The sequence below is a fragment of the Pangasianodon hypophthalmus genome, chromosome 12, assembly GCF_027358585.1.
Source record: "Pangasianodon hypophthalmus isolate fPanHyp1 chromosome 12, fPanHyp1.pri, whole genome shotgun sequence".
Taxonomy (NCBI): Eukaryota; Metazoa; Chordata; class Actinopteri; order Siluriformes; family Pangasiidae; genus Pangasianodon; species Pangasianodon hypophthalmus.
In genome coordinates, this window is record NC_069721.1 from 3,972,287 (window position 1) to 3,997,407 (window position 25,121).

The 25,121-nt window shown below is 39.9% G+C and overlaps 1 protein-coding gene across 3 annotated transcripts in view; it reads left to right on the forward strand.

Moving 5' to 3' along the window:
- LOC113527654 (zinc transporter ZIP11) overlaps positions 1-25,121 on the forward strand; it is a 129,697-nt gene that overhangs the window by 21,727 nt on the left and 82,849 nt on the right. For all 3 annotated transcript variants that reach the window (XM_026915663.3, XM_026915667.3, XM_026915665.3), the window contains exon 4: positions 5,517-5,675. In XM_026915663.3, the coding sequence (XP_026771464.1) occupies positions 5,517-5,675 (159 nt within the window). The remainder of the gene's footprint in view (positions 1-5,516; positions 5,676-25,121) is intronic.

The following is a 25,121-nucleotide window of genomic DNA, read 5'->3' on the forward strand; positions in this document are numbered from 1 at the left end:
TGATGATGTGATATGCTTTGGATCATGAGCTCTTTCTTTCCTTCTCCATACTCTTCTCTTCCCATCATTCTGGTACAAGTTAATCTTGCATTAGAACTGGTCAGGCTTTTTTAAAGAGCTTTTTCAGCAAAGTCTAATCTGGCCTTTCTGTTCTTGAGTGTTACCAGTGGTTTGCATCTTGAGGTAAACCCTCTGTACTTTCATTCGTTAAAGTGTCTCTTGATTATAGACTTTGACAGTGATATGCCTACCTCCTCCAGAGTGTTCTTGATCTGGCTAGATGTTGTGAAGGGGTTGTTCTTCACCAAGGAAAGAATTCTGTGATCATCTACTTTAGCTGTCTTCCATGGTCTTTTGGTGTTGCTGAGCTCGCCAGTGCATTCCTTCTTTATAAGAATGTACGTAATTGTTGATTTGGCCACTCCTAAAGTTTCTGCTATCTCTCTTTCCGCCTAACAATTGCGTCCTTCACTTGCATCGATACCTCTTTGAACTGCATATTGAGAGTTCCAATGAACAGCTTATCAGTCAACCGTCCAACTACTTCTGAGCCTTTGAAAATGGAGGTACAATGTCGAAATGGCTGTAATTCTTAAATGGTTAATGCAATATTTTTGTTAAACCCCTTAAATTAAAGTTGGAATTCTACACTTCAAATGTTGATTGCTTAATTTCAAATCTATTGTGGTGGTGCACAAAGGCAAAAAAAAAAAAAAAAAAAAATTGTTTCACTGTCCAAATACTTACGGACCTGACTGTATATATATTGCACACTGACAGTTAATTGTTCATGCAACATGAATCAACCAATGATACTAAATCGAGGTCAACGTCTGAAGGCTAAAAACAGCTTTGTTATTAAATCCTCAACTACATGCATGTAAATGAACTCTAAATATTGTGTTAAATGGCCAGCAAGTCTTATATTGTAAAGCCTTTGGTCGATCTGCCAGGAGATTACAGGACGAAAGGTCAGCTACAAGTCTCCCATTTTGGTACATTTTGCTCTCTCTGTTTCTTCCTTTCACTCTCTCAGGTCATAAAAGCACTCACATCAACATAAAAGATGTCTAATGACTTTTGAAGCTTTTGGCTGAATCTGAACAGGTAATATAGTCCTATACAGTTCACAATTCATCCTGCTGCTTTAGTCAGCAGTCACACCATCAGTAAATACAAGAAACCAGGTCTGTTAGCAGCCATACACGCCCATTCCATAAGATGATGAGATGATACACTTCAGATCATTAGCAGTTCCTTTCCTTCTCCATATTCTTCTCTTCTCATCATTCTTGTACAAGTTGATTTTTCTCCCATCTATCCATGGGATGTTGTTTCAGAACTGAATAGGCTTTTTAAAATATTTTTGTCAAACTGTCTGTCTTTCTGTTTTTGAAGCTTACCAATGGTTTACATCTTGTTGTAAACCCTTTATGTTTACTCTCTTGAAACCTTATCTTGATTGTTGACTTTGACACAGATATACCTACCTCCTGGAGGGTGTTCTTGATCTGGCTGACTATTGTGAAGGTTTTTTCCACCAAGGAAAGAATTTTGTCATTTGTCACTCCCTCAAGGCCAACCCCCACACCTTCCATTCTAGGAGTAGTGATATATATCCCCACTCAACACAGCCTACCTCAACATGTCCTCACTGAACACATCTCCATTTAACACGTACCCACTGAACATGTCCCCAATCAACACCATCCCCACTCAACACGTCCCTCAGCATATCCCCACTCAATGTTCGAAACATCCCCACTCAGCACGTCCCAACTCAGCAGGTCCCCACTCAACACGTCCCCACTCACCACATAACATATCCCACTCACCACATAACCCATCCCCACTAAATCCATCCCCACTTGACCACATCCCCACTCCTCATGTCACCACTCAACATTCAACACATCCCTATTCAACCTATCTCCATTCAACCCATCCCCACACAACACATCCCCATTCAACACATCCCCATGCAACACGTCTCCATTCAACACATCCCCATTCATCACGTCCCCATTCAGCACATCCCCACTCAACTCGTCTCCATTAAACCCATCCCCACTCAACACATCCCTACTCAACACATCCCCATGCAACACGTCTCCATTCAACACATCCCCATTCATCACGTCCCCATTCAGCACATCCCCACTCAACTCGTCTCCATTAAACCCATCCCCACTCAACACATCCCTACTCAACACATCCCCATTCATCACGTCCCCATTCAGCACATCCCCACTCAACTCGTCTCCATTAAACCCATCCCCACTCAACACATCCCTACTCAACACATCCCCATTCATCACGTCCCCATTCAGCACATCCCCACTCAACTTGTCTCCATTAAATCCATCCCCACTCAACACATCCCTACTCAACACATCCCCATTCATCACGTCCCCATTCATCACGTCCCCATTCAGCACATCCCCACTCAACTCGTCTCCATTAAACCCATCTCAACACATCCCTACTCGATATTCAACCCATCCCCACTCAACATGTCCCCACTCATCACATCCCCACTCAACACTCATCACATCCCCACTCATCACGTCCCCACTCAACAGGTACCAGCTCAACACATCCCCACTCTACATTCAACCTCTCCCCACTCAACCTGTCCCCACTCATCACGTCTCCATTAACCATATCCCCACTCAACTATGTCCCCACTAAAAACGTCCCCACTCAAAACGTCCCCATGCAGTCCATCCCCACTCAACCCATCTCCACTCAACATTCAACTCATCCCCATTCTACACGTCCTCACTCATCACATCTCCATTAAACACATCCCCATTCAACACAAAACTCGACAGTAAAGTTCATTCTATGGTATGCGTAGTCATTCTCATAAGCAGGAATGAAATTTCAAACTGACCTCTGTGAAGTTCTCCCATTTATCATATGTGAGCTATAAAAAAAAAGAATAAAAGAAGCCTCAGGAGTATCTGTGCATTGGGAGATAAGTGGACATGGTGATTGCTGTTGAATACTAATGCAGCTGAAATGCAAAATGTTCATTTTAGTGAAGATGATGATCTTCTTTCTTTCACCTTTGCTCACATGTTCAGTCAGAGTTTTTTTCAAGGGTTCTTTATGTATTTGTCAATAGTCGTGTGTGTGGGGGTTATTTGTAAGGAAAAGGGCACGGGTTTGAGTGAAACGTAGCGGTGGTGTCTCCTTTTGGTCCTGTGCTTTCATTAATGAAAGGTCTTGGGGACAAATGAACACATCTTCAATCATCCTCTGCCAGAGGGTGTTGGACTCAGTAGAGAAAGTGTGGAGTGCTTCTTTATGCTTCTCTGGGATGTTGTGCCTGTAGCTGTGATAAATTAGACCAATTGTATAAACCAAATCCAGCAAGTCTTTACACATAGATCCTGTGGTGCCCAACTGACAGGATTTTTTCTTTCTCTTGCTCTCCCTCCTCTGATCACCCCACTGATTTATTGTTAATCAATAATAAATCAGTGCATGCATTTGCATGGCTGAGGCTTCATGGGTCTGCATTGGATTTCCATAGGGGAGCTATTAGTTTAACTGTGTTCTCCAGTTTTGAGTTGGTATCATTACTTTTTAAATAAAGTATTTTGTAAGTAGAGAAACTGTGTTATTGATGGAGTAGTAGATTTCAGACATCTAAAAATATGAAGAGTTCATCAATTAACACATTAACACATATGTTTACTGTATATAGGATCCAGGAGGTAACTGCAGTGTACTTCAGTAGTAATTGTGGATGTAGTAAAAATAGTACACAGAGTGTCTAGAGACACAGGGGTGTCGTGGGCAAAAGTCCTTCATCAGCTGTGCAGGCAAAGTGCTTCTGAAACTGTAGATGGTGAAACCAGTAGATATGCGAATTGTTTGACGATGTAATGGCTGTAGTCAGAACATGACATTCATTCCATGAGGTTCTGAGAGTGCAGATGAGCTCTTTCTTCTCTATGTTTCCACACTTCCTTGCTCCCATAACAACTAGAATGCACACAGAGATGTCATTAATGTCGTGTCCATCACTGTTCAAGTGTGTCACTGGAAAGGAGAAATCCTTCATTCTGTTGGTACAACGTGCTCGACAAAATTATCAGCCACTCTCCACTTGGTTCGTCCAGTGTACAGCTGATTGCATCTCTTGCAGGAAAGACAATAAACAACTCCTGAGGACTGATGAGTAATAAAAACTGATCCTTTAGGGTGTGTGATGTTAGTGGTTGTATTAAAAAAATTTGCATGTTGAACGTGTAGAATGGTTGCATGTAGACGTGCTGCAGTTTCTATCCTCATGCAATCACCGCAGGACTTTTATTGTCTTTAAACAATTTAGTGTGGCTGGTAATAATAATAATAATAATGATGTGGTCTTTCTCTGAGCTGTCTGTATTTCCAAAGGCGAGGATAAGCTTCTTTCTTTGCTTTGTGTGGTTTAAGTTTGTGCACATTCACAGATGTAGGAAAACAAAAGATATCAAAAGATTAAGAGCTGAATAACCCGATTGTTGGGCTAAAATCCAGGTACCTTTATTGCTTTTCTTGAAATCCGATAAGCTCCAATATGATGTAAGATATAGTATATTGTGTAAGCTATACAAAATAAAACATGTTGTGTTTCCAGATGGATTGGGTACAGGCTTTCCCAGGTGTATATATACTAATAACCTTTTTCTTTAAAATTATTAAGACTTCCATTGCTCAATACCCATAACCTTAAATGAAACCAGGTTTTCATTTTCTCATTACATTGTTGTGCACTGTACTTGGTTATGGTGTGAGATATTGAATTTTCCCTTCTTGTGATTTACCTTTTTAAAATAATTGCATTAAATGATTTTATAGTCTTGAATTGCTAGTCAAAAAAGACAGGAAAAGGAGCATTTTCATAATTTCAGGTTTAAGCAGAGTAGGTGATAGTGTAATATTACCAGCTGTTTGTCGCCAGCAGCAAAGTGTGAAAACTCGGCTGGGTGATGGATTTCAAGTGATTCCTCGGTAATGCACAGTAAACAGTTGAAAATACTTTGATAGATTTTATTTGATATTAATGAAAATCAAAACATTTCCTATTTATCTTGGAAAAAAGGTGTGGAAGCCTGCAAGTCCAGTCTAAAGCATGTAAGATGAGAGAAGGGGGCGGGGCTTTCAGGTGGTGTCACCTCTGATGCAGAATGCGTTAAGGTTGGCAGATCTGGTAATATAATTAGAGTAAACGTCACTGGTTATCGTGGCAGTGTATTATTGTGTAGGAATGATTAAATCATTTTATCACACAAGCCTAGTGAGTGGTGTGGGGTTTTGAAATTGATTAATGGCTTAATGGTCAGCTTTTCATTACTGACTTGGGTACCTTATTGCCCTTGTTTCAAGTTAACAGTTGTAGAACCTTTGTTAGTGGAGTGCTTAAATTGATTCAGTGCAATCTTATGCCTTTATTTGAACTATGAAGATTCTTCTGTGTATTTGTTCAAGCCATCATTGTATTTTTTAATTCTCGCCCACAGGTGATGTTGGCAGCCTCATACTGGTCTCTGCTTGCCCCTGCTATTGAAATGGCAGAAGAATCTGGGAAATATGGGGCGTTTGCATTCCTCCCTGTTGCTATTGGTTTTGTCCTGGGAGCAACATTTGTTTATTTTGCAGATCTGATGCTGCCTTTTCTGGTGAGTGATTTATTTGTTTTTTTGGTATGGATGTTTGATTGGGCTAAGTCTTGCATCTGCATGAGAAGGCCTCCTGATGTGCATCTGACGGTTGGCTAGAAAATGATTCATAATGGGATGCTTTTTTTTTTATACATGGGGGGGAATTGGTTCAAAAAATTTCATAGGTCCATGTCACTTCCAGGTTGTTTTTTATAGGTCCATGTCACTTCCAAAATCTGTTTTTTAAAAGGTTTTTAATCAGGGATTGAACAGACAGGTCATCCATGCCCAAACTCCAAATATCACCCTAGTGAGAACCTACAATACTGCATTATATGTTGCATGCATGTTCATAATCAGTTGGACTGAATTGTACAGTTGGACAGTTGTAATGAATGTGTGTAGGCTCATTAAGTCAAGTCATCTGAAACTGCTAAAATGAGAGTTCTGAATGTCCTGTAAAATCAATATATAATGATAATTGGTGAAAAGGCCACACACATTCATTACATGTCCAACTGATTATGTATAAGCTTATCTTTTGAGTTTTTTTTTTTTTTTTTAAATCCAATTTGTGACCATCTTCAGTACAATTGAACATTTCTCCAGTGGAATATGGTGCCAAAGATGTAGTAATGTTACATGTAAATCAGACTACTAAACTACTAAACCCCCTTTTAAAGCCTCTTTAAACTGATCAGCCATAACATTAAAACCACCACTAATATTGTGTAGGTCCCACTTGTGCCACCAAAACAGCTTTGACCCATCAAAGCATGGACTCCACAAGACCCTGCAGGTGTGCTGTGGTATCTGGCACCAAGACGTTAGCAGCAGATCCTTTAAGTCCTGTAAGTTGCGAGGTGGGGCCTCCATGGATGGGACTTATTTGTCCAGCACATCCCACAGATGCTCGATCGGATTGAGGTCTGGGGAATTTGGTGGCCAAGTCAACACTTTGAACTCTTTGTCATGTTCCTCAAACCATTCCTGAACAGTTTTTGCAGTGTGGCAGGGCACATTATCCCACTGCCATTAGGGAATACCGTTGCCATGAAGGGGTGTACTTGGTATGCAAGAATGTTTAGGTAGGTGGTACGTGTCAACATCCACATGAATGCCGGGACCCAAGGTTTCCCAGCAGTACATTGACCAGAGCATCACACTGCCTCCACCGGCTTGCCTGCTTCCCATAGTGCATCCTGGGGCCATCACTTCCCTGGGTAAATGATGCACGCGCACCCGGCTGCCCACATGAGGTAAACGAAAATGTGATTCATCAGACCAGGCCACTTTCTTCCATTCTTCCATGGTCCAGTTCTGATGCTCGCGTGCCCATTGTAGGTACTTTCGGTGGTGGACAGGGGTCAGCATGGGCACTCTGCGATGCACTGTGTCTTCTGACACGTTTCTATCATAGCATGTTTTTAACATTCTCATTATTGTTGTTTAAGATTTGGTACACAGAATAGTTATAAATTAAATACAAAATTAAGTTTTCACTGAAAGGGAAGGTTGGTAACATATCTTCTTCAATTTCTATGTAGCACATTTTTATCTTTTTAATATCTTAAAATAAGATAAACTATGTAAAATAAATTACGTTACCAAAAAAACCCCACAAAAAACAAAAAGAGGATTGAATCTAGCCATTACAAACTGATGAATCTTGGTGCAAATACACTTACAACACTTTGGTATACATCAGGCTAAATTTGAAGCGGAATCAATGCAGTATTGTTAAAATAATCAATGAAAGGATCCCACGTGGCATAAAATTTATGAACCTTCCCTTTCAGTGAAAATTTAATTTTTTCCGACTGGAGGTAATGCACAACATTCCTCATCAGAGCAGTATCAGTGGGTGTTTTTTTTCTTTTCCAATTAAGTAAAATCAATCTTTATGCTAAAAGTGTGACAAATGCAATCATATTATATTGATCTTTTGACAACATTACATTATCATTCTTAACACCAAAGATAGCTGGGAATGGGTCTGGGTCCAATGGCCTGATATCTGACAGTGACTGAAAAATTGAAAGCCAATAATTACAAATGAAAGGGCACCTCCAAAACATGTGTGCTAGTGAAACTGCAGTTTTCCACATCGATCACAGGGCGGATCCATAGATGGAAACATCCTACAAAGCTTTAATTTGGAAAGGTGAAGTCTGTGTAATATCTTAAACTGCAAAAGTCCATGTCTAACACACACTGAAGAAGAGTGAACTCGTTCTTGCTCCCCATCCGACTGTACGTCTGTGATAGTTATTCCAAGGTCAGCATTAACTTTTTCAGCAATTTGTGCTACAGTTGCTCTTCTGTGTGATCGGACCAAACGGGCTAGCCTTCGCTCTCCACGTGCATCAATGAGCCTTGGGCTCCCATGACCCTTCCTTGGACCATTTTTATTAGGTATTAACCACTGCATGCCGGGAACACCCCACAGGACCTGCCGTTTTGGAGATGCTCTAACCCAGTCATCTAGCCATCACAATTTGGCCCTTATCAAAGTCGCTCAGATCCTTACACTTGCCCATTTTTCCTGCTTCTAACACACCAACTTTGGGAATCGACTGTTCACTTGCTGCCTAATATATCCATCTCTTGACAGGTGCCATTGTAACAAGATAATCAATGTTATTCACATCGCCTGTCAGTGGTTTTGATGTTATGGCTGATCTAGTATCATCTAGTAGCTAATTATGAAACAATTATGGGGGTGAAAGAGACAAATAACAAAGAGAAGAAAGGAAGAGAGACAGATAAGGAGGTGGGATTAGAGTTTTCCTTCAAACATCTTCAAGCCGCTGTTTCCAAAACCACGAGCAATGAAAGAAAGTGGAAATTGAACTGACCCTCCGTAAAGTGATGTAAGCTACCCTGTGAGATTTGGATCAGTCACAGATAGGGAAAGATCTCAGAACTAACGACACTGTGATTAAGAATTCTGCTTGTGCATCCCACATTGTGTAAAGTCCATATCTTTCTTGACGTTTTATATCTTAAGCTCAAAATATCAAAATATGTCTTTTTTGCTTTAAATTTTCTTTTCCATTTGAAGTATGCAGTCTTAAGAGAGATGGTTGCATTGCCACACAGTTGAAACAGTGCCTAATGATAATTCTCTCCCACACTCTCCTGTTTCTCTTTCTCTCTCTGTATCTCTCTCAACTTTTATGTGTTGGATTTTCTAGGAATTCAGGCTGTCAGTGACATATGAATTGCCATTGACATTCTTATTATTGTCCTTACTGTTGAACTGTTATTGAGTTTTGAGTGGCCAAATTTAATGTTAAACAACGTTTCAGTATAAACTGAAATGCTACTAATGCCATAGCTTCTAGTAATAAATCTCAGACCCTTCTCACATGAGCTGACACTGAAAGTCTAATTTGTGTTCTGGGAACTTCTCAGGTAAGATTTGTTCAGCATGAGAGAAACCCATTTCTCATGGTACTGCTTTGCTTATGAGTGTGCAAGTAAACTGCTCATCCCTTTTGCACACTAAATGCAACAGTTAGGAATCAACACTTCTCATCTTCACTGTGATCCACATGAGCTGCGCTTGGCCAGCACTAGTTGTGAAGTTTGGACAGCTGTTGGGATTTCTTTTACTGGCACTTAGCAAACAGGAGTCCAACAAAAAAAGAGATATGGGCGAGCAACACAATCCCAGCAACCCCCAGCAGAGCAATTGCCACTGCTATGCATCAGCAGAGAGCACATTTGCACTTTCATCATTCCCACTAGCGATTGTTGTGTCTCCAGGATAAGGGGCCAGAACAGGCATCAGCAATTCAAGTGATGTGAACTCAAGCTGTTGCAGAATTGAGCATCAGGCAAACATACCACTAGTGGGCTTTGTTATAAAGCTAGATCTTGCTCCCTAGATTACTAATCAGAGCTGAATAATGGACAACTGGCATTGTAAAGTAGGCATGTTATGGGCAAAGATGCTCTTTATCATGTTGGTCTGCAATGCAGACCTAAATTATAGTAGAACTCTGTGGAAAAGGCTGTGTACCGTCTCTTGGGACCTTGTTTGACTAGTGTGGATGATGTAGCCTTGATGTACAAAAATTCTGCCAGTTTTATCTGTATAGGCTTCTCAAACAAGCCAGTGGCACTTTGATTGAACACAAATGCCTGTGCTTTCAATTTCTCTGGTAACATGCTTAAAGTAAACGTGAGGTCACCTTCCTTGTATTGAATTTGTGTGTTACTGGGTAAATGTTATTTATTGACGTAATTATAACGCTCTTCCTAGAAAATATAACCTTAATGTTCGATAGTTTCAAGAGGTGAAAATAATAATTGTCAGTATAAGCTGTTGTTCATGCTCTTAGTTGAGAAGTTTAGATTTCAAGCTCTTAGTTGAGAAGAAGCAAGAAACCGCTTGCTTTTTATAAACTCTGGAGAGGTAATAGATATTTATTATAGACTGATTGGTCAGAAGGTTTTGATTAATTGTCTATGACAGCAGCTCCGACAATAGTTCCAGCTGCAAAGCAAAACACAGGTTTGTATTAATGTGCCTGTTATAATATGTTGACAAGGTGTGGGTTTTTTTTTTTTTTTTGTCTTATTAACTTCGAGAGAGAAAAAGGAGAGAGTGGTGGAGGAATTGTTTAGCTGCTATAATGTAAGGGCGTTTTGCAAACATACCACAAGATTAAATGTAAGTATAAATGGAGAAAAAGTACAGTCAATCTTTAATAAATAAAAAACATAATAATTAGCAAAATGCTGTGGTGTAAGAGGAATAAAACACTGGGGATGTGCAGTTGTAGAAAAATACTTCACACTGGTAAAAGTTACCTCAGTTCATGTCAGGCCGCATCACACCACCCCATCTGTGATATGCTGTGATTGATTCTGACGTTGGTTATTCAGTATATGCAGGTCTTTTATCTTTTAGCTGTTTATTGCTGAGGTGTTGTTTCCATGTACACAGCTTTGTAAAGGTAACTTTTGTAAACTTGAGGTGATGTATAAGTGTCATGGAACTAAAGTCATTATTAGTGGAGTCGAAGTCAAGAAACAGTCTTTCCGTGATAATTATACACATAAAAAGAGATGTACAAGTGAATGATGCATAAATAAAAGGATCAGATAATATGGATAAAATATTATTGATCACACCTGCCCTTTGTCTTCAGAGCAGGAATCCTTTCTGTATATGGGAACAAAGATTGCAGCACTATGCTCATGCGTCTAATTTATTGCAATTTTTAAAAGAGGCTTTTTTCTTAAAGCAACTGGATATAAGAATACATTTTTTTGCCCTTTCTGGTAGAAAAATGTTATTACAAAAATATTTTGTAACATCCTTAATCACTTCCCAAATGAATCTCGCAGTGCTGGGACATTTGAATCATTTGCAAATATTTTTGTAATGGTCAATAATTCTGGAGCAGTCTACAATGGCAGCAGTTACGTGCATCATTCTTTGTGTCTCATGACATCCAGCCCCTCAGTAATGATGAAGACTGTCCCGATGTTGATCAGTGGTGAGACACTGCAGTGTCAGTTATGATCATGTGGGGCGACTTATTATTGCTGAAATGTATTCAGTACACACTCTGTACAGGAAGTAAGAGCCTCATGTTGGCTCTCTATCAGTGTGATGTACACTGCATAATCAGTGTATGAGTCATAATTTGTGAGTCGGCTCAGAAATCCCATCAGAAATAGGTACAGATGAATTCTAGAAAACAACCTAAAAAATCGGTTCTTCTGCCAGTAATATACTTTGACATCACCTTCAAAAAACATGTTGATTAAGAGATCATGTTGGTTAAGGAGCAGGTTAACAATGCAGTCTGTAAATGCAGTCAGTCAGTCCATAGCAACCACTTAGCGCCACCTTAGCAACCATCTAGCCACCACCTAAGGTCCCATAGCAACCATTGCGCAACCACCAGTGATACCATATCAACCACCTAGCAAACATTTGGAGCGCCCTAGCAACACCAGGGAATTGCTGAACATTCTCTCTGCATTTTATTCAGAAAATATACTTTTCTAGTTTTTAATCTGCTGTGACTCAGTGTACAGCCTCCTTCTTTTCACTCTGGATATTGTTCCGTTTAAAACTAGTCTTGTTATTTCGACAGTGTTAGCTCTGAAATGTGCACAGCATTAAACTCTAGGAGAGCCCACACACTCTATATTAAAGCTCCTCTTTATTGTAGGTTGAGCTGCAGTGAATGAGTCAATGTAGTGTAAAGTTATACTAATACTTGAGCCAACCATTCAGCATTGATACGGTGTTCTGAGATCACTTAGGAGATGTCACTAAAACACTGGAAATGCAGAAAATTTAAAATGCTACGTTGGGCATTAAAGTCTGCACTTAATAAATGACCCAGAATTTCAGATGCAAGTCAGAGCCCTCCGCACAAGTGTGTACATTTTGGCGGAGCATCATTAGCAGGGCACTGTCTGTCCTGTAAATATGCTTCTTAGACCAGCAGTGTGACCTGAAAGTGATGACATATATTTTAGTGCTGGCTATTTTTGCTCTGCTCTCATATTTTCAGAGTCTTTTCATCAAAGTCTGCTAGGATGTCATCAGACTGTGGAGCTTTCAAAATGGCGCCCTTGACTTTTCCTTGTCCGTCCTTTGCCTTTGGCCTGTATAAACAACCATAAACCATAAACTCACAACGTTCTGAAGTGTAAGTGATCCTGTGTTATAGAGAGTAAAGTGGATATAAAAAGTTTACACACCCCTGTTAAAATGGCAGGGTTTTGTTATGTAAAAAAAATGAAGCCAAGATAAATCATGTCAGAACTTTTTCCACCCTCAGTGTGAAATTAAAATGTATAAAATTAAGTGAAAAACAATCAGAAGCATTTTAGGGAAAAAAAAAAACTTTCAATAAGCTAGTTGCATAAGAATGCACACCCCTAAGCTAATACTTTGTTGAAGCACCTTTTGATTTTTACACCACACAGTGAAACATTGATGATCTTTTGGTTAAGCCATTCCTTTGCTGATTTGGATGTGTGCTTTGGGTCATTGTCATGCTGAAACGTAAAATTCCTTTTCATATTCAGCTTACTAGCAGACACCTGAATGTTTTGCACTAAAATTGGCAGGTATTTGTAGCTTTTCATGATTCCCTCCACCTTGATTAAAAACCCCAGTTCTGGCTGTAGAAAAGCAGTCCTAAAGCATGATACTGTTCTTTTGTTGATGTACTTTTTTTTTTTTTTTTTTTTTGCACAAAACATACCTTTTGGAAATATGGAATTATTATACCTTTTGGAATTCCTCTCATCAGCCCATAACACATTTTGCCACATAGTTTGGGGTGATTTAGTTGGGCTTGAATGTTTTTTGTGTGAAATGGCTTCCGTCTAGCCACCCTACCCCATAGCCCAGACATGTGAAGAATACAAGAGATTGTTGTCACATGCAGAGAGTAATCAGTAGTTGTCAGATATTCCTTCAGCTCCTTTAATGTTTCTGTAGGTCTCTTGGCAGCCTCCCCGGTAAGTTTTTGTCTTGTCCTTTTGTAAATTTCGGAGGGACGTCCTGTTCTTGATAATGTCACTGTGGTGCCCCATTTTCTCCTCTTGTTGATGATGGCCTTCACCGTGTTCTGCGGTCCATTTAATGTTTTGAAAATTTTTTGTACCCCTCTCCTGATCGAATTCCTTTCGACAGTGAGGCCCTGTACAGGTTTTGTCAGCTCTTTGCAGACCATGGCTTCAGCAGTCAGATGAAACCAAAATGATGTCAAGAAAATCCTACAGAAACAGCAGATCTTTATTTGGGGTTAATCAAAATAATTTAATTTACTGACAGCTGTACGATAATTACTTTTGAACATGAAATTGAGTGTGATTGGCTCATTCTGAACACAGCCACATCCCCAGTTATAAAAGAGTGTGTACACTTATGCAACAAGTTTAGTGGTTGCATAATCAGTTAATAACTTTTTTATTTTTTCTGTTTTTTTCCTAAAATGTTTCTGACTGATTTTCACTTAATTTTTGTAATTTCACATTGAGGGTGGAAAAAGGTTCTGACATGATTTATCTTGGTTTAATATTTTTTTACATCACAGAAACCTGCCATTTTAACAGGGGTGTGTAGATTTCTTATATATGTTCTGAGTTTTGGGCGCTAATCCTATTTCTTTTATATATGTGTTTTCTAATTCTGCTGTCGCACATCATTAGACTTGTGTGAGGAGAAATCGATGTCCTGTCTGTAACTTTATTAGAATACTTTATTCTAATTAGATTACAGTACAAATGTCACCAGATTAAAGGACACTTCCACCTGGAAACACACTAAATCTGTTTATTGAAATATTTGTGATGTGCTTAGTGATTCTGGTGCTTATTGGGTGGTGTGTTATTTATTCCTGTGAGAAGTTGTGGTTGTGTGACTTGCTGACATAAGAGGAGTACATTGTTATTGCTAGCTCAGTAATAATGTCATTTAATAGAAGAAAAAATTCAACTCAGACTTAAGTGATAATTAAGTTTGCCTAATTGGGTTCACAGATTTACCTCCATGAGATGAGATGATGAGATGATGGTGTTAACGGCAGCATTAGCATGAAAGTTTGGAAGCTGTTCTGTTTGAGGAGAGTATACAGATGAGAGCGTGAGAAAGCTGGACAGAATAAAAGACGAAAGCGCTGCTGCATCGCTCTCTTTAGTTAGAGAAGAAACAAGGGTTAAAGCGAACTGAAACGACTAATAGCATGTAGTCAAACTGCATTGTGGGTAATTTAGTAAACCAAAGTGAAAATAGATGAACATTTCGATGAAAGACGTTTCAACTAAAAAGTCAACTCAGAATTTCATTACAAGATAAATTTTGAACACCACTGGAGCTCAGATGTTTATTGTAAAGATATAATAAGATATAATAATCAGGTCATTCAGAGTAGTTTTTTCCTTTAAGGCGATGCTCTGTTGTTCGTGTTGTAATCGCTGCTATTATCTGCCGAGCCCACAGCTTCACTGCTGTGATCCGTTCATTACACCCGGCACTCTTGTTCTGTTATAAACATTCTGCTGTAAATTGTCAAGACTGTAAAATAAATTAAAAAAAAAAAAAAAAAAATCCAAAGTCACCTGATCACCAAATCCACTTTACTGTGTTTGTTCAAATCACTTTCTTAAAATATTCAGTTAAAGATTTGAACTGCCTCCATCTCCCACGCAGAAGATGGGGTGTTGTAAACTGGGTGTTTTGGATTTTACCGTGTTCACTATGTCGGAGTAGTTTTAAACATCACGTCACTTGGGAGCCGACATGGATTTTTACTGTCTCATTGTTTACTTGATCAAAAACAAGCTAATTTTCTTGCAGGATGCAAAACACTGCAGGGACACACAGTGTCAGTCACACATCCGACAGGAGATTTAGTTAGTGATGGTGTGTTAGCTATGAAAAAGAAAGCACTAGAAGAAAATGAGGAAATTATCAAGTTTTTTTTTCAGGATTTGTTCTGCTAATTTGTCCTTCGTTGTCTCTCATGTTTAGTTGTTAGAAGATTGCAGTTACTTCTTGTTTCATGGCAAATGAACATTATTAGCTGTAGTTGAGCTTTGATGTCTTTTTGTTAATGGTGTTTAGGGATTCATGCTGAGGCCTTAAATCGAGACTCGTCCCCACCGCCTCCCGACATGTGGTTGAGTGGAAAGATGACTTCCAGGAAATGCACTAATGTATATTTCATGAAGGAAGCATTGAGGAAGACACAGTTCACTGTCTCTGTGGCAGAGTGTGGTGGAAATACCAGACTACAGACTACCACTCACCATGAAAAGAATAGGAAAACATTTTACTTGTGTCTACATGTATAAAAATATGTGTTTATTTTTGCGACCCTTTAGCATGTCTTCATTCTGTACTTTTTGTATTTTTAGTGATTTTGTCTTGTATTTACTACATAAGTTGTGACATATTTCCTCTTAACTATCGACTTTATTTGGCCCTGTTCCTCAAACGCTTGCAGTTGTACTGATCTGGTTTTAAATCCTGTCCTGAGAGAAATGAGCTGTTCTGTGAATATAAGAAATTGTGATTATTAGTATTATTATTTTTTTTTTTGGAATGACTCTTTTTACATCCCACACATATTAATGTAGTCAACAGTGAAAATAGTGCTCCACCAGCTGTTACTTTATACAGTTGATATAAAAAGTCTACACACCCCTGTTAAAATGCCAGGTTTTTGTGTGGTAAAAATGAAACCAGGATCAATCATGTCAGATCTTTTTCCTCCTTTAATGTGTTGTAGGGGCAGGGTGGCTAAATGGAAATTCTGTCTCACGGAGGGGGAAAAAAATCTAATCCAAGCCCACATTAATCACCCCAAACCACGTGCCAAAAAGTGTTATAGTCTGGTGAGACCAAGGTAGAACATTTTGGGCATAATTCTAAAAGATATGTTTGGTGGAAACACAATACAGCTTCTCACCCAAAGAACACCATACCCACAGTGAAGCATGGTGGTGGCAGCATCATGTTATGGGACTGCTTCTGCTTCTTAGGGCTCTAATTAAGATAAAAGAAATCATGGATAGCTCTAAATTGCTTGTGCAAAATAAGTCTATTTTGGCATAAAATAGCAAATAGCAGACGTCTGTTAGACAGCCGGAGAAAAATTTCACCTTCCAACACAGCAGTGACCCAAAGCACAAATCCAACAACGGAATGGCTTCAGAAGAAGAAGATCTGTATTTTAGAATGGGCCAGTCAGAGCCCAGACCTAAATCCTATTAAAATCTTGTGTAATGACTTGAAGAAGGCTGTGCACAGGATAGATAGGAGCCTTTTTACAAGGAAGAGTAGAACAAAACTACCAGATTAAGATCCGCTAATTTGGTAGACTCTTCCCCCAAAAGACTGAATGCTGTATTACAAACAAAAGGTGATTTAACATAGTATGAGTTAAGGGGTGTGCACACTTATGCAGACAGGCTATTGTAAACTTGTTTCTTTTTCATTTTATTTACTAGAACATTTCAATTTGTTTTTCACTTGAATTTTGTTGGTTGCTACACTATATGGCCAAAAGTTTGTGGACACCTGACCATAACACCTATGAGTGTTGAGCATCCCATTCCAGATGTAGTCCCCCTTTGCTGTTATAATAGCCTCCACTCTTCTGGGAAGACGTTCCACTAGTCTTTGGAACGTGGTTGTGGGGATTTGTCCATTCGGCCACAAGAGCATTAGTGAGGTCAGGCTAATTAAAAAAACAGCACGAGTTTTTTGTCACTGCTCAACTGTTTAGATGTCTTAACTGAAGAAACCGCACCATGCACAGATTTCACATTTTCTTCACGTTCTTGCTCATTACATTGTAAGAATTCACATAATACATGAAAAAGTGAATTTTCACTAGATAGGTCTCCTCTTATCTTTCCTCTTTAGTTGCTGTATAACTAGTCGAGTCAACGTATCCCCTGTTCTTTCTGTAATGAACATAAGAATCTTATTATTCAGTAGTGGTGACATGGGCTATGTATTTCTGACCTCCCACTCACAAGAATAAAAATATCAATATTTTAGTTGACTCCTGTGAGATCCCAGGCCTGATGCACTCCAGCTGAGACTCTAAGTGCCTCAGTTTTGGCAAATGGACCACATGGGTTGCACGTTGCTCAGCATGCACTTAAAAGCCACTGGATGTTCACACAGTGCGCTGTGCTCAAAATTCTGCACGAGACTGCATGGGGCCAGAATTAATACAGTTAGCTGGAGGTAGCTATGGGGGGCTTGTAGCAGGTTATTCACATTTTCCACCATACAGATCAGAATTTAATTAAACGTAATGGCACAGTCAACCAAACCTACACATGCAGGCTGGAGTTAAATAAGGCTGAACCCAAGCAGAGGTAAGCTTCAGCTTCTTAAGATTGCAGCACACACAGCTCAGCTGTGCGTCTTTAGAAGTTCTGTTTTTATTGTGTTTTTATCTTCACAGTTATTCAACATGAACTGTTCAATACTAATCCCTCCCAGGTGGAGACTTTAGCTGCTTCTGGCTGCATTACTATTCTTTAGTAATTTTGTTAAAATTCCAATTTAACTAAAGTCTTCGATTCTTTTTAACTTGACTCCTTTTCTTCTTCCTTCTTGTCCTTTTTTCTCTTCAGCTTGTTGGTGAAGGTGCTGTAGCCTGCAGAGCTGATTGTAACATTTGAAAATTTACAAATGTAATGAGGTGATTAATGACTAATAAAGTAATTTGGCATTATCCAAATACTGAAAATCCTGATCAGCATTGTAGTTTCTGGTGGTGGGTAGGAGAACTGAAAATAAATAGAAAACATGTATTCATAAAACACGGTACAAAAAGAAGGCATGGTTTCCTAATAATAAAAGAGCTGTAAAAAGTCTGAGAATATACAATTGTACATGTTATTAATCCCTCATTTACAAATCCCAATTTAACTTATAGCCAATTCTACTTTAACATTTTTGGCAAGAAAGCAGTAAAACAGTCCTCATGTTGGTTCTGCATGTTTTTGCTGGTTGATTTATCTTTATCATCCTGAAAGACTGCATTACTGTTAATAGGAGCACATTCTGCAGCTGTTGATGGTCCCACATGGATACTCTAAAGATTTGCACTTCCCAAACACAGTTTATGCCCAAGACTGTGGATAAGCTCACCTGGACACTGTGGATTTGTACTGCTGCTGCTGTAATCGTAAACGCTGTCCTGTGCTCATCCCAGGACTCTTATTCACCATCCTTTCAACACACTCAATACTGTTTGTTTTTCTATTTCTACACCTATATTCTGTAATGAAATATAATTCCACTATCACGCAGAAGACGATGGGTTCTCTTTGGAGTCTGCTTTCTCTCAAGGTTTCTTTCTTGTGTCTTCTCTCCTCTGGCATGTTCATTAGCATTCTAAATCTACATCTGAATTTCTGAAAACCTGCTTTATGACTATGTTTATTGGTTTAAAAAAAAAAGAAGCATAGAAATAAATTGAGCCGATTCCTACCATATGGTAGCACTGAGGTGTGATATTTATGTGCTAGTGGATGGAGGCAGGAAGAAGCTTGTTGGTACAACTGTCAGCCTGCTTTAGAGCCACTGGTATATGGAGACTAACCGCATTGCATCTTCATGAATGTTTTTGCATCAGCTAGAATTGGTCCCGTTAGCACTATATAAATGAGGCTGCATTGAATGTTTGATGTGTTTGAGCTTTGGGCGCGTTCGCTTTCTCTAAAAAGGCCATAAAACAGAAATGTGTCCCAATATAGAAAAGCCATATAAACTGTATTTATGTCTTCCATACTAATTTGAAATCCCTTTCTGCAGGAGTCATTTTTCTGTTCTATTTTCACAGAGATACAAGTGGTTCCAACAAAAAAGGTCTATAATTGTAATAATTTCAAACGTTTAACAGGATTGCATTGATGCTGAACAGATGAAAATTGGATTGGATTGGATTTTTTTTTCTTCCTAGGATAAAAGCAGCAATTAGAGGAAAATGTTGGGTCTGGCAAGTTGTGAATAATTCATTGAGAAGCACAGCTTTTGGGCTTATTTATTCATGCTATGTATATGGAGCTGATTCCAGGCAGTGCATGTGGCATCTGAGTGTGTAACTTGACAAAGGAAAGGCTAACCATTGCGGCTGCTTCTGAATAGTCAGCTCCTGCTAAAATGTCAGCTTGCAGTTTGAGCCTGTGACACATACGCACGAGCACACTCACCTGTCTATGTGAAAGCAGTACAGAGCAGCCACCAGCAAGCAGATGGAAAGGATTTGCAAGAAACAAGGTGACAAATGAAAAAGAAACTAATGTTTCTGAATGGAGACGAAAGTGAGCATGATGGTTATTAAAACGCCATATCTAGCATATGCTGGTAATTGATTGTTTACTGTTTAATAACAGTTTCCATCACTAGTCATTTAATTGGGAATGCATGTCAGCTCTAATTCAGGGACAGCAAAAGCTACAGTTGAAACACACTCGTACTGCATTGATACTGCTGCTCTGTATTTCTGCCCTCCTGAAGGCTTTCCTTTAGTCACTTTGTGTCTCAGACTGCGTGTTTCACTCTGTATTTCTCCCTCCTGTACTGCCTTGTGCTCTGTCACCTGGAACATATTGTTGGCGTCAGCACTAATCTTTCATATCGGCCCCGTCACCTCTGGGGTACTAACTGGTCAGCAGAGAGGAAGGGCATGAGACTGGTTTCTGTATGTGTTCGTGTGTGTGTTCGTGTGTGTGTTCATGTGTGTGTGTGTGTGTGTGTGTGTGTGTGTGTTCGTTCTCAGGTGGAGAGGAGTTGATGTGCAGCTCTTAGGGGTCGTCCCGGGTGAATATAGCAAATGATGACACTTTACTCTGGCAGTTCAATTTGCCCGCATGGCTGAGTGGAGAATGGCTTCATTAGAGGGAACACATCACACTCCTCTGCAGCATTGTTGACCTGTAATTGAGAGCACAACCAAACTGCAATTAAATACCAATCACTGACAATTTATGTGTCTAATGGAGAAAGCTGCATGTATTGCCTTTGGAAATGTTTTGTGTGTTGCTATTAAAGCAGTATAGACTTATAGATGGTACTGCTCTAAACCTTCTCTTTATACAATTCCTTCTTTTCCAAACTTGTTACAAACTTGTTACCCTAATATACATTACATTCCATGTTTTACCTTGTAGTGATACACGTGATGACCTTCCAGCACTAGAGATGTACTGATCTCTTACTGAGGATCAGGACTAATATTGGTCTGATGGTGGGTTGGATTGGATTTGACGTATTTTCCGAACCCATCCACGGACATAAGCTATATGGCCAAAAGTATGTGGACACCTGAACATCCCATTCCAAAACCATGTGCATTAATGTTGAGTTGTTTCCCTTTTGCTGCTATAACAGCCTCCACTCTTCTGGTAAGGCTTTCCACTAGATTTTGGACTGTGGTCATGGGGATTTGTGATCATTCAGCCACAAGAGCATGAGAGGTTGGGCGCTGATGTCAGGCGAGAAGTCAGTGGACAGTTCATCCCAAAGGCGTTCAGTGGGGTTGAGGTCAGGGCTCTGTGCAGGCCATTTGAGTTCCTCTACTCCAACCCTGGCAAAGCATGTCTTTACTGCTTCATGGAGCTCGCTTTGTGCACAGCGTCATTGTCATGCTGGAACAGGTTTGGGCCTCTTAATTCCAGCAAAAAGAAATCTTAATGCTACAACATACAAAGCCATTCTATACGATTGTGTATTTCCAACTTTGTGGCAACAGTTTGGAGAAGAACCACATACGGGTGTGATGGTCAGGAGGGTGTACTTTCTTTTTCTCATTACTGTACTTGTGACTACTCTTGTGTGTTCCCTGATGAACAAAAAGCTTGGTTTGAATTTCTGATAATAGATTAACACTGGAAATAATCACAGTTAAAGAGAAAATACAGGATTATTTATTGCAAAAACTAAAGTTTTATTAGAGCGAAAGCCAGCACTAGCTGAACTTTGTGATACTTCGTTACCTCGGGAACAGGAGCTCCAGACACCACAAAGATTATGAGACACCCTCAGAAGCCTCTTGTCAGTGCAGCTTGAGTGAGTCTGGCTTTAATATGAGGGCACACACACACACACACACACACTCTTGTGGTTGACTTTGTGAATGTTTATGTGCTTTGACTTTTCTTCATCTTGTGTCTTTCTGTTTCGAAGTGTTTGCTTGTTTTATGCTCACACGGCTGCTCCAGAGATGGCTCATTTATAAAAGATTTATTCCGTCAGGGCTGAAAACAGATGCAACCTGTAACCCAAATCCCAGCTGAAGAGGAATGACTGTGTGTATGTGTGTGTGTTTGTGTTTGTGTCTCTGTGTATACACTCGAGAGTGTTCCTGGTCAGTTTTCCTGTGAATTTGCATTCATTGTCTTCATCTTTCCATTAGTGGCTAGTCGCTAGTGATTGCCCCTGGCCCCTGCAGGTTGTGCTTGATGACAAGCATGTGGCAACAAGTGCCATGACAACCGCCTCCCTCTCCAACAGATGGTGACAGCTGATTCTAATGTTTCAGAACGCAGCTTTTTTTTTCCATGAAACACATTTCCGCGGCCTCATCACCTCCTCTGGCACAGGGGCATGAATGTGAATGACTTGGGGCAGTCGGTTTAGAGGAAATAAAGTTGGGCTCTGTAGTCACATTGCAGGTGTGTAACATAGAGAGCATGAAGAAGCAGATTTTTCATTGTATCATCACTGTTTTTTATTAGAGCACAGTCAAAATGTAGAACACCTTTCTAAATGTCTCCCAATAGAGATAATACTGTACCCAGTCATGCTGCTAATGAAGCTGTTCTCACAGGCTTGCTTTCTTTTATTCAGCTATGTTAGCATCTTTGATCGAATGTTTGCTTAAAATTGGTCCAGACAGCAGTGGACTCAGCCTTCCCTCATCGTTTTTCTCTTTCTACATCTCTGCTGTCGTCCAGTGAAGGCGTCCCAGCTGCTCGGCTTATTCATGGTGCTGGAACGAGGACAAGACATTTTGTTGATCTCTTATACAAAGGATGGGGGTGTGTGGGGAAATCTGTCAATCTAAATGATGTGATGGAAAATGTGATCCATGCTGGGTTCAAGTGATATTAACAACGCGACGCCTATTTCTTATACCGTATCATGCTGAGCACGAAGGTGTGTGTATATCCAGGCATGGAGCTGTATGGGGAAGAAAAAAAGATACAATACAATGCCGTACAATAATAGTACAACCAACAATCAGTGCGTTACAGGACCCTCCTGCAGCTTCTCTTTCACAGAAAAAAAATAAATAAATACCACATATCACTGCAGTGGCAGTGCAATTATTGAGAAATGGCTTTAATATTTTTAATTCTTAAAAGAAATGCTCTCAAGTCTTCAGTAGTTCTTCAACACAATACTGAAGATCCCATTTCTGTGGTACCTCTGTGGTATTTCTGTCTGATGTGATCATTTATAATTCTGTGAAGTGATCATGTAGCTGCATTAAATTATTCTCTTAGCTGTAGCACTCACACTTCCATGTTCTGAGGCTCTGGATGATGCTGGATGATGATGTTCGGCCCAGTCCTAACTGACAGAAAACCTAAATGACAGCTAAAGAAGTGGTAGCTAACCCTGTGCAGTAATGTATGCTGAGTTGGGTAGCTGGTTAAGAGCATTAATACAGACTAAGGAAAACAAACGAGTATATGATCTTATAATACATAGCTTTTGTGACCTCGTTGTCCATCTTTTTGGCTGTGATCTGTGTATTGTTACCAAATACCTGTCTGTTCCTGATCCAACTAGTAAACAGCATCCTACTGTCAACCAGATCACTTATGTAAGTGTGTATGTAAGGCAGCAGGAGTGGTAAGATTAGGAATTGTTATTTTTTGTCAACTGGGTAGCTATGAAAGAAAAATGACTGGTGTGTGTGGGACTATAGCTGGTGAAGCACTGAACATACAAGACCTGGTTCTGTGTGAGTGTGCAGACTGAGACGAAATTGTTGATGTGTGACGTACAGAAGTGTGTTGATTTATTACTGTTTTTGGAATTTTTCTTTAATCAGATTTGTTTCACATGCATTTGTGGGCTGTGTTTACGTACAGCATTGAGAATGCGTGACTAATGTAATCACAGCGAGAAAGATTTAATTTCTTGCACTTTGTGTTTGTTTGGTTGTGTTTAGATAAATCTGCCATGAATCATGGTTAACAATGTGCACTTCTAAAGTGTTAAATGTAGTTAAATAAAAAAAATCGTGACTCATAGTTAAGCTGTGAGAACAGAGAATGTAGGTGGACTCAGAAGCGTCATGCTGCTTTTCCTACACCTAATCTAAACCATGCTGTAATTAATGTACATGGGCCTAGACAGCAATGCAAGAAGTGCAAAAAGGAAATTGCAAAGGTTTTATCTGTACAGATTGAGTGTGACCTCCCAGTGTCATCTCTTTATTCATGCTCTGAGAATTATCTTGGATTTCTCTGACACCGATAATTACCATCAGCTTTGAATTCACTGCGTTTGAGAAATACTTAGATGAACAGCACATTTTCTTCCAAACACCACAGCCATGCCTTATTTTAAACGTCAGTATATTGCTGCTATTGTTGCTGTGAATAGTTTTCTGGTGCATTAATTTGATCGTTTGGTGATTTTTACATTTCATAAATCAATTCAAGACCAGAGTTAGATGTAACCAAATCTTCAGCAAATCTGTAGCACTCAAGCTCTCTATGTGCTAGTACATGCAATACAATTTTTTATTTATTTTTTTTTTATTTTCTCCCTAATTTTGCCATGGCCAATTCCCACCATCTCTCCCCGTCACGCAATTGCTTCCAACCAGGGAGGCCGAAGGCTATCACATGCGTCCTCTGAGGCGTGTGAAGCCAGCTGAGTGCATCTTTTCGAACTGCTGCTCGTGCAATGTCAGAGGGCGATGTAAGACACTTGGAGGAAAAAATGCTATCTGCCTACTTCCACATGCATCAGCTCACAGACGCCCATGATTAGCTACTGTTACTGTGATTGATAGGGGAGAGAGAATGCCACGCCTCCCCCCCTCACGCACTTCCCCCCCTCCCGCTTAGGCAGGCACCTCACAGCTCCAGGGCCCTCAGTTTGATCCTGAGCTTGGGTTACTGTTTGTGTGGGTTTCATCTGGATTCTCCAGCTTCCTCCCACCTTCCAAAAGCATGCCAGTAGGGCTAAATAGCCCTTGGGTGTGAAGGAGTGTGTGTGTGTGAACATGGTGCTCTGTATCATGCTCAGTGTTCCTGGAATAGGCTCAGGATCCGCTGCAATCCTGCCTAGGATAAATCACATATCGAAGATGAATGAATGATGAAGTGTTCGATGAAGATGCAAGTTTGTCAGACAGTGACTCAGCTCAGACATCCAGGGGAAGTTCATTCCAGCACCTGGGTTCTAGGACAGAGAAGCACAGAGAAAGTTGTAGGATGGTGGGTTAAGCAAGTGTGGTGCGGAGCAGCGTTTCAGTTGCCTTCATGTAGGTGGGGGTCTGTTTTATGTCAGCTGTGACAGGTATCCAGTGCAGGATATACAGCAGTGAGATGAGGGAGAACTCAGGGAGATTGAAAACAGTCTTGCAGGTCCTTTCTGGATCAGGCGTGAGCTGCAGTAGTGATCTCGAGATGACAAGGGACTGAACAAACACTCTCAATTCTCTCAATAGAGAGAGAAAGAGCTGGATCCTCTTGACGAAACCTGCGACAATGTCTACCATGAAAATGCCTATCACTGAAAGAGCTATACAATTCAAATTACATTGAATTGCATGTCTGAGTTGGTTTAGCATTATGAGGAGAGAAGGATAGGTGGTTGTCCAGAACTACAACAACTTGTAATAAAGTGCCTAGATTCGTAAATAGGTGGGAGGAACAAGGGTCTTCAATCACCTCAACAAGTAACAGCGTGACGAAAGAGAAATG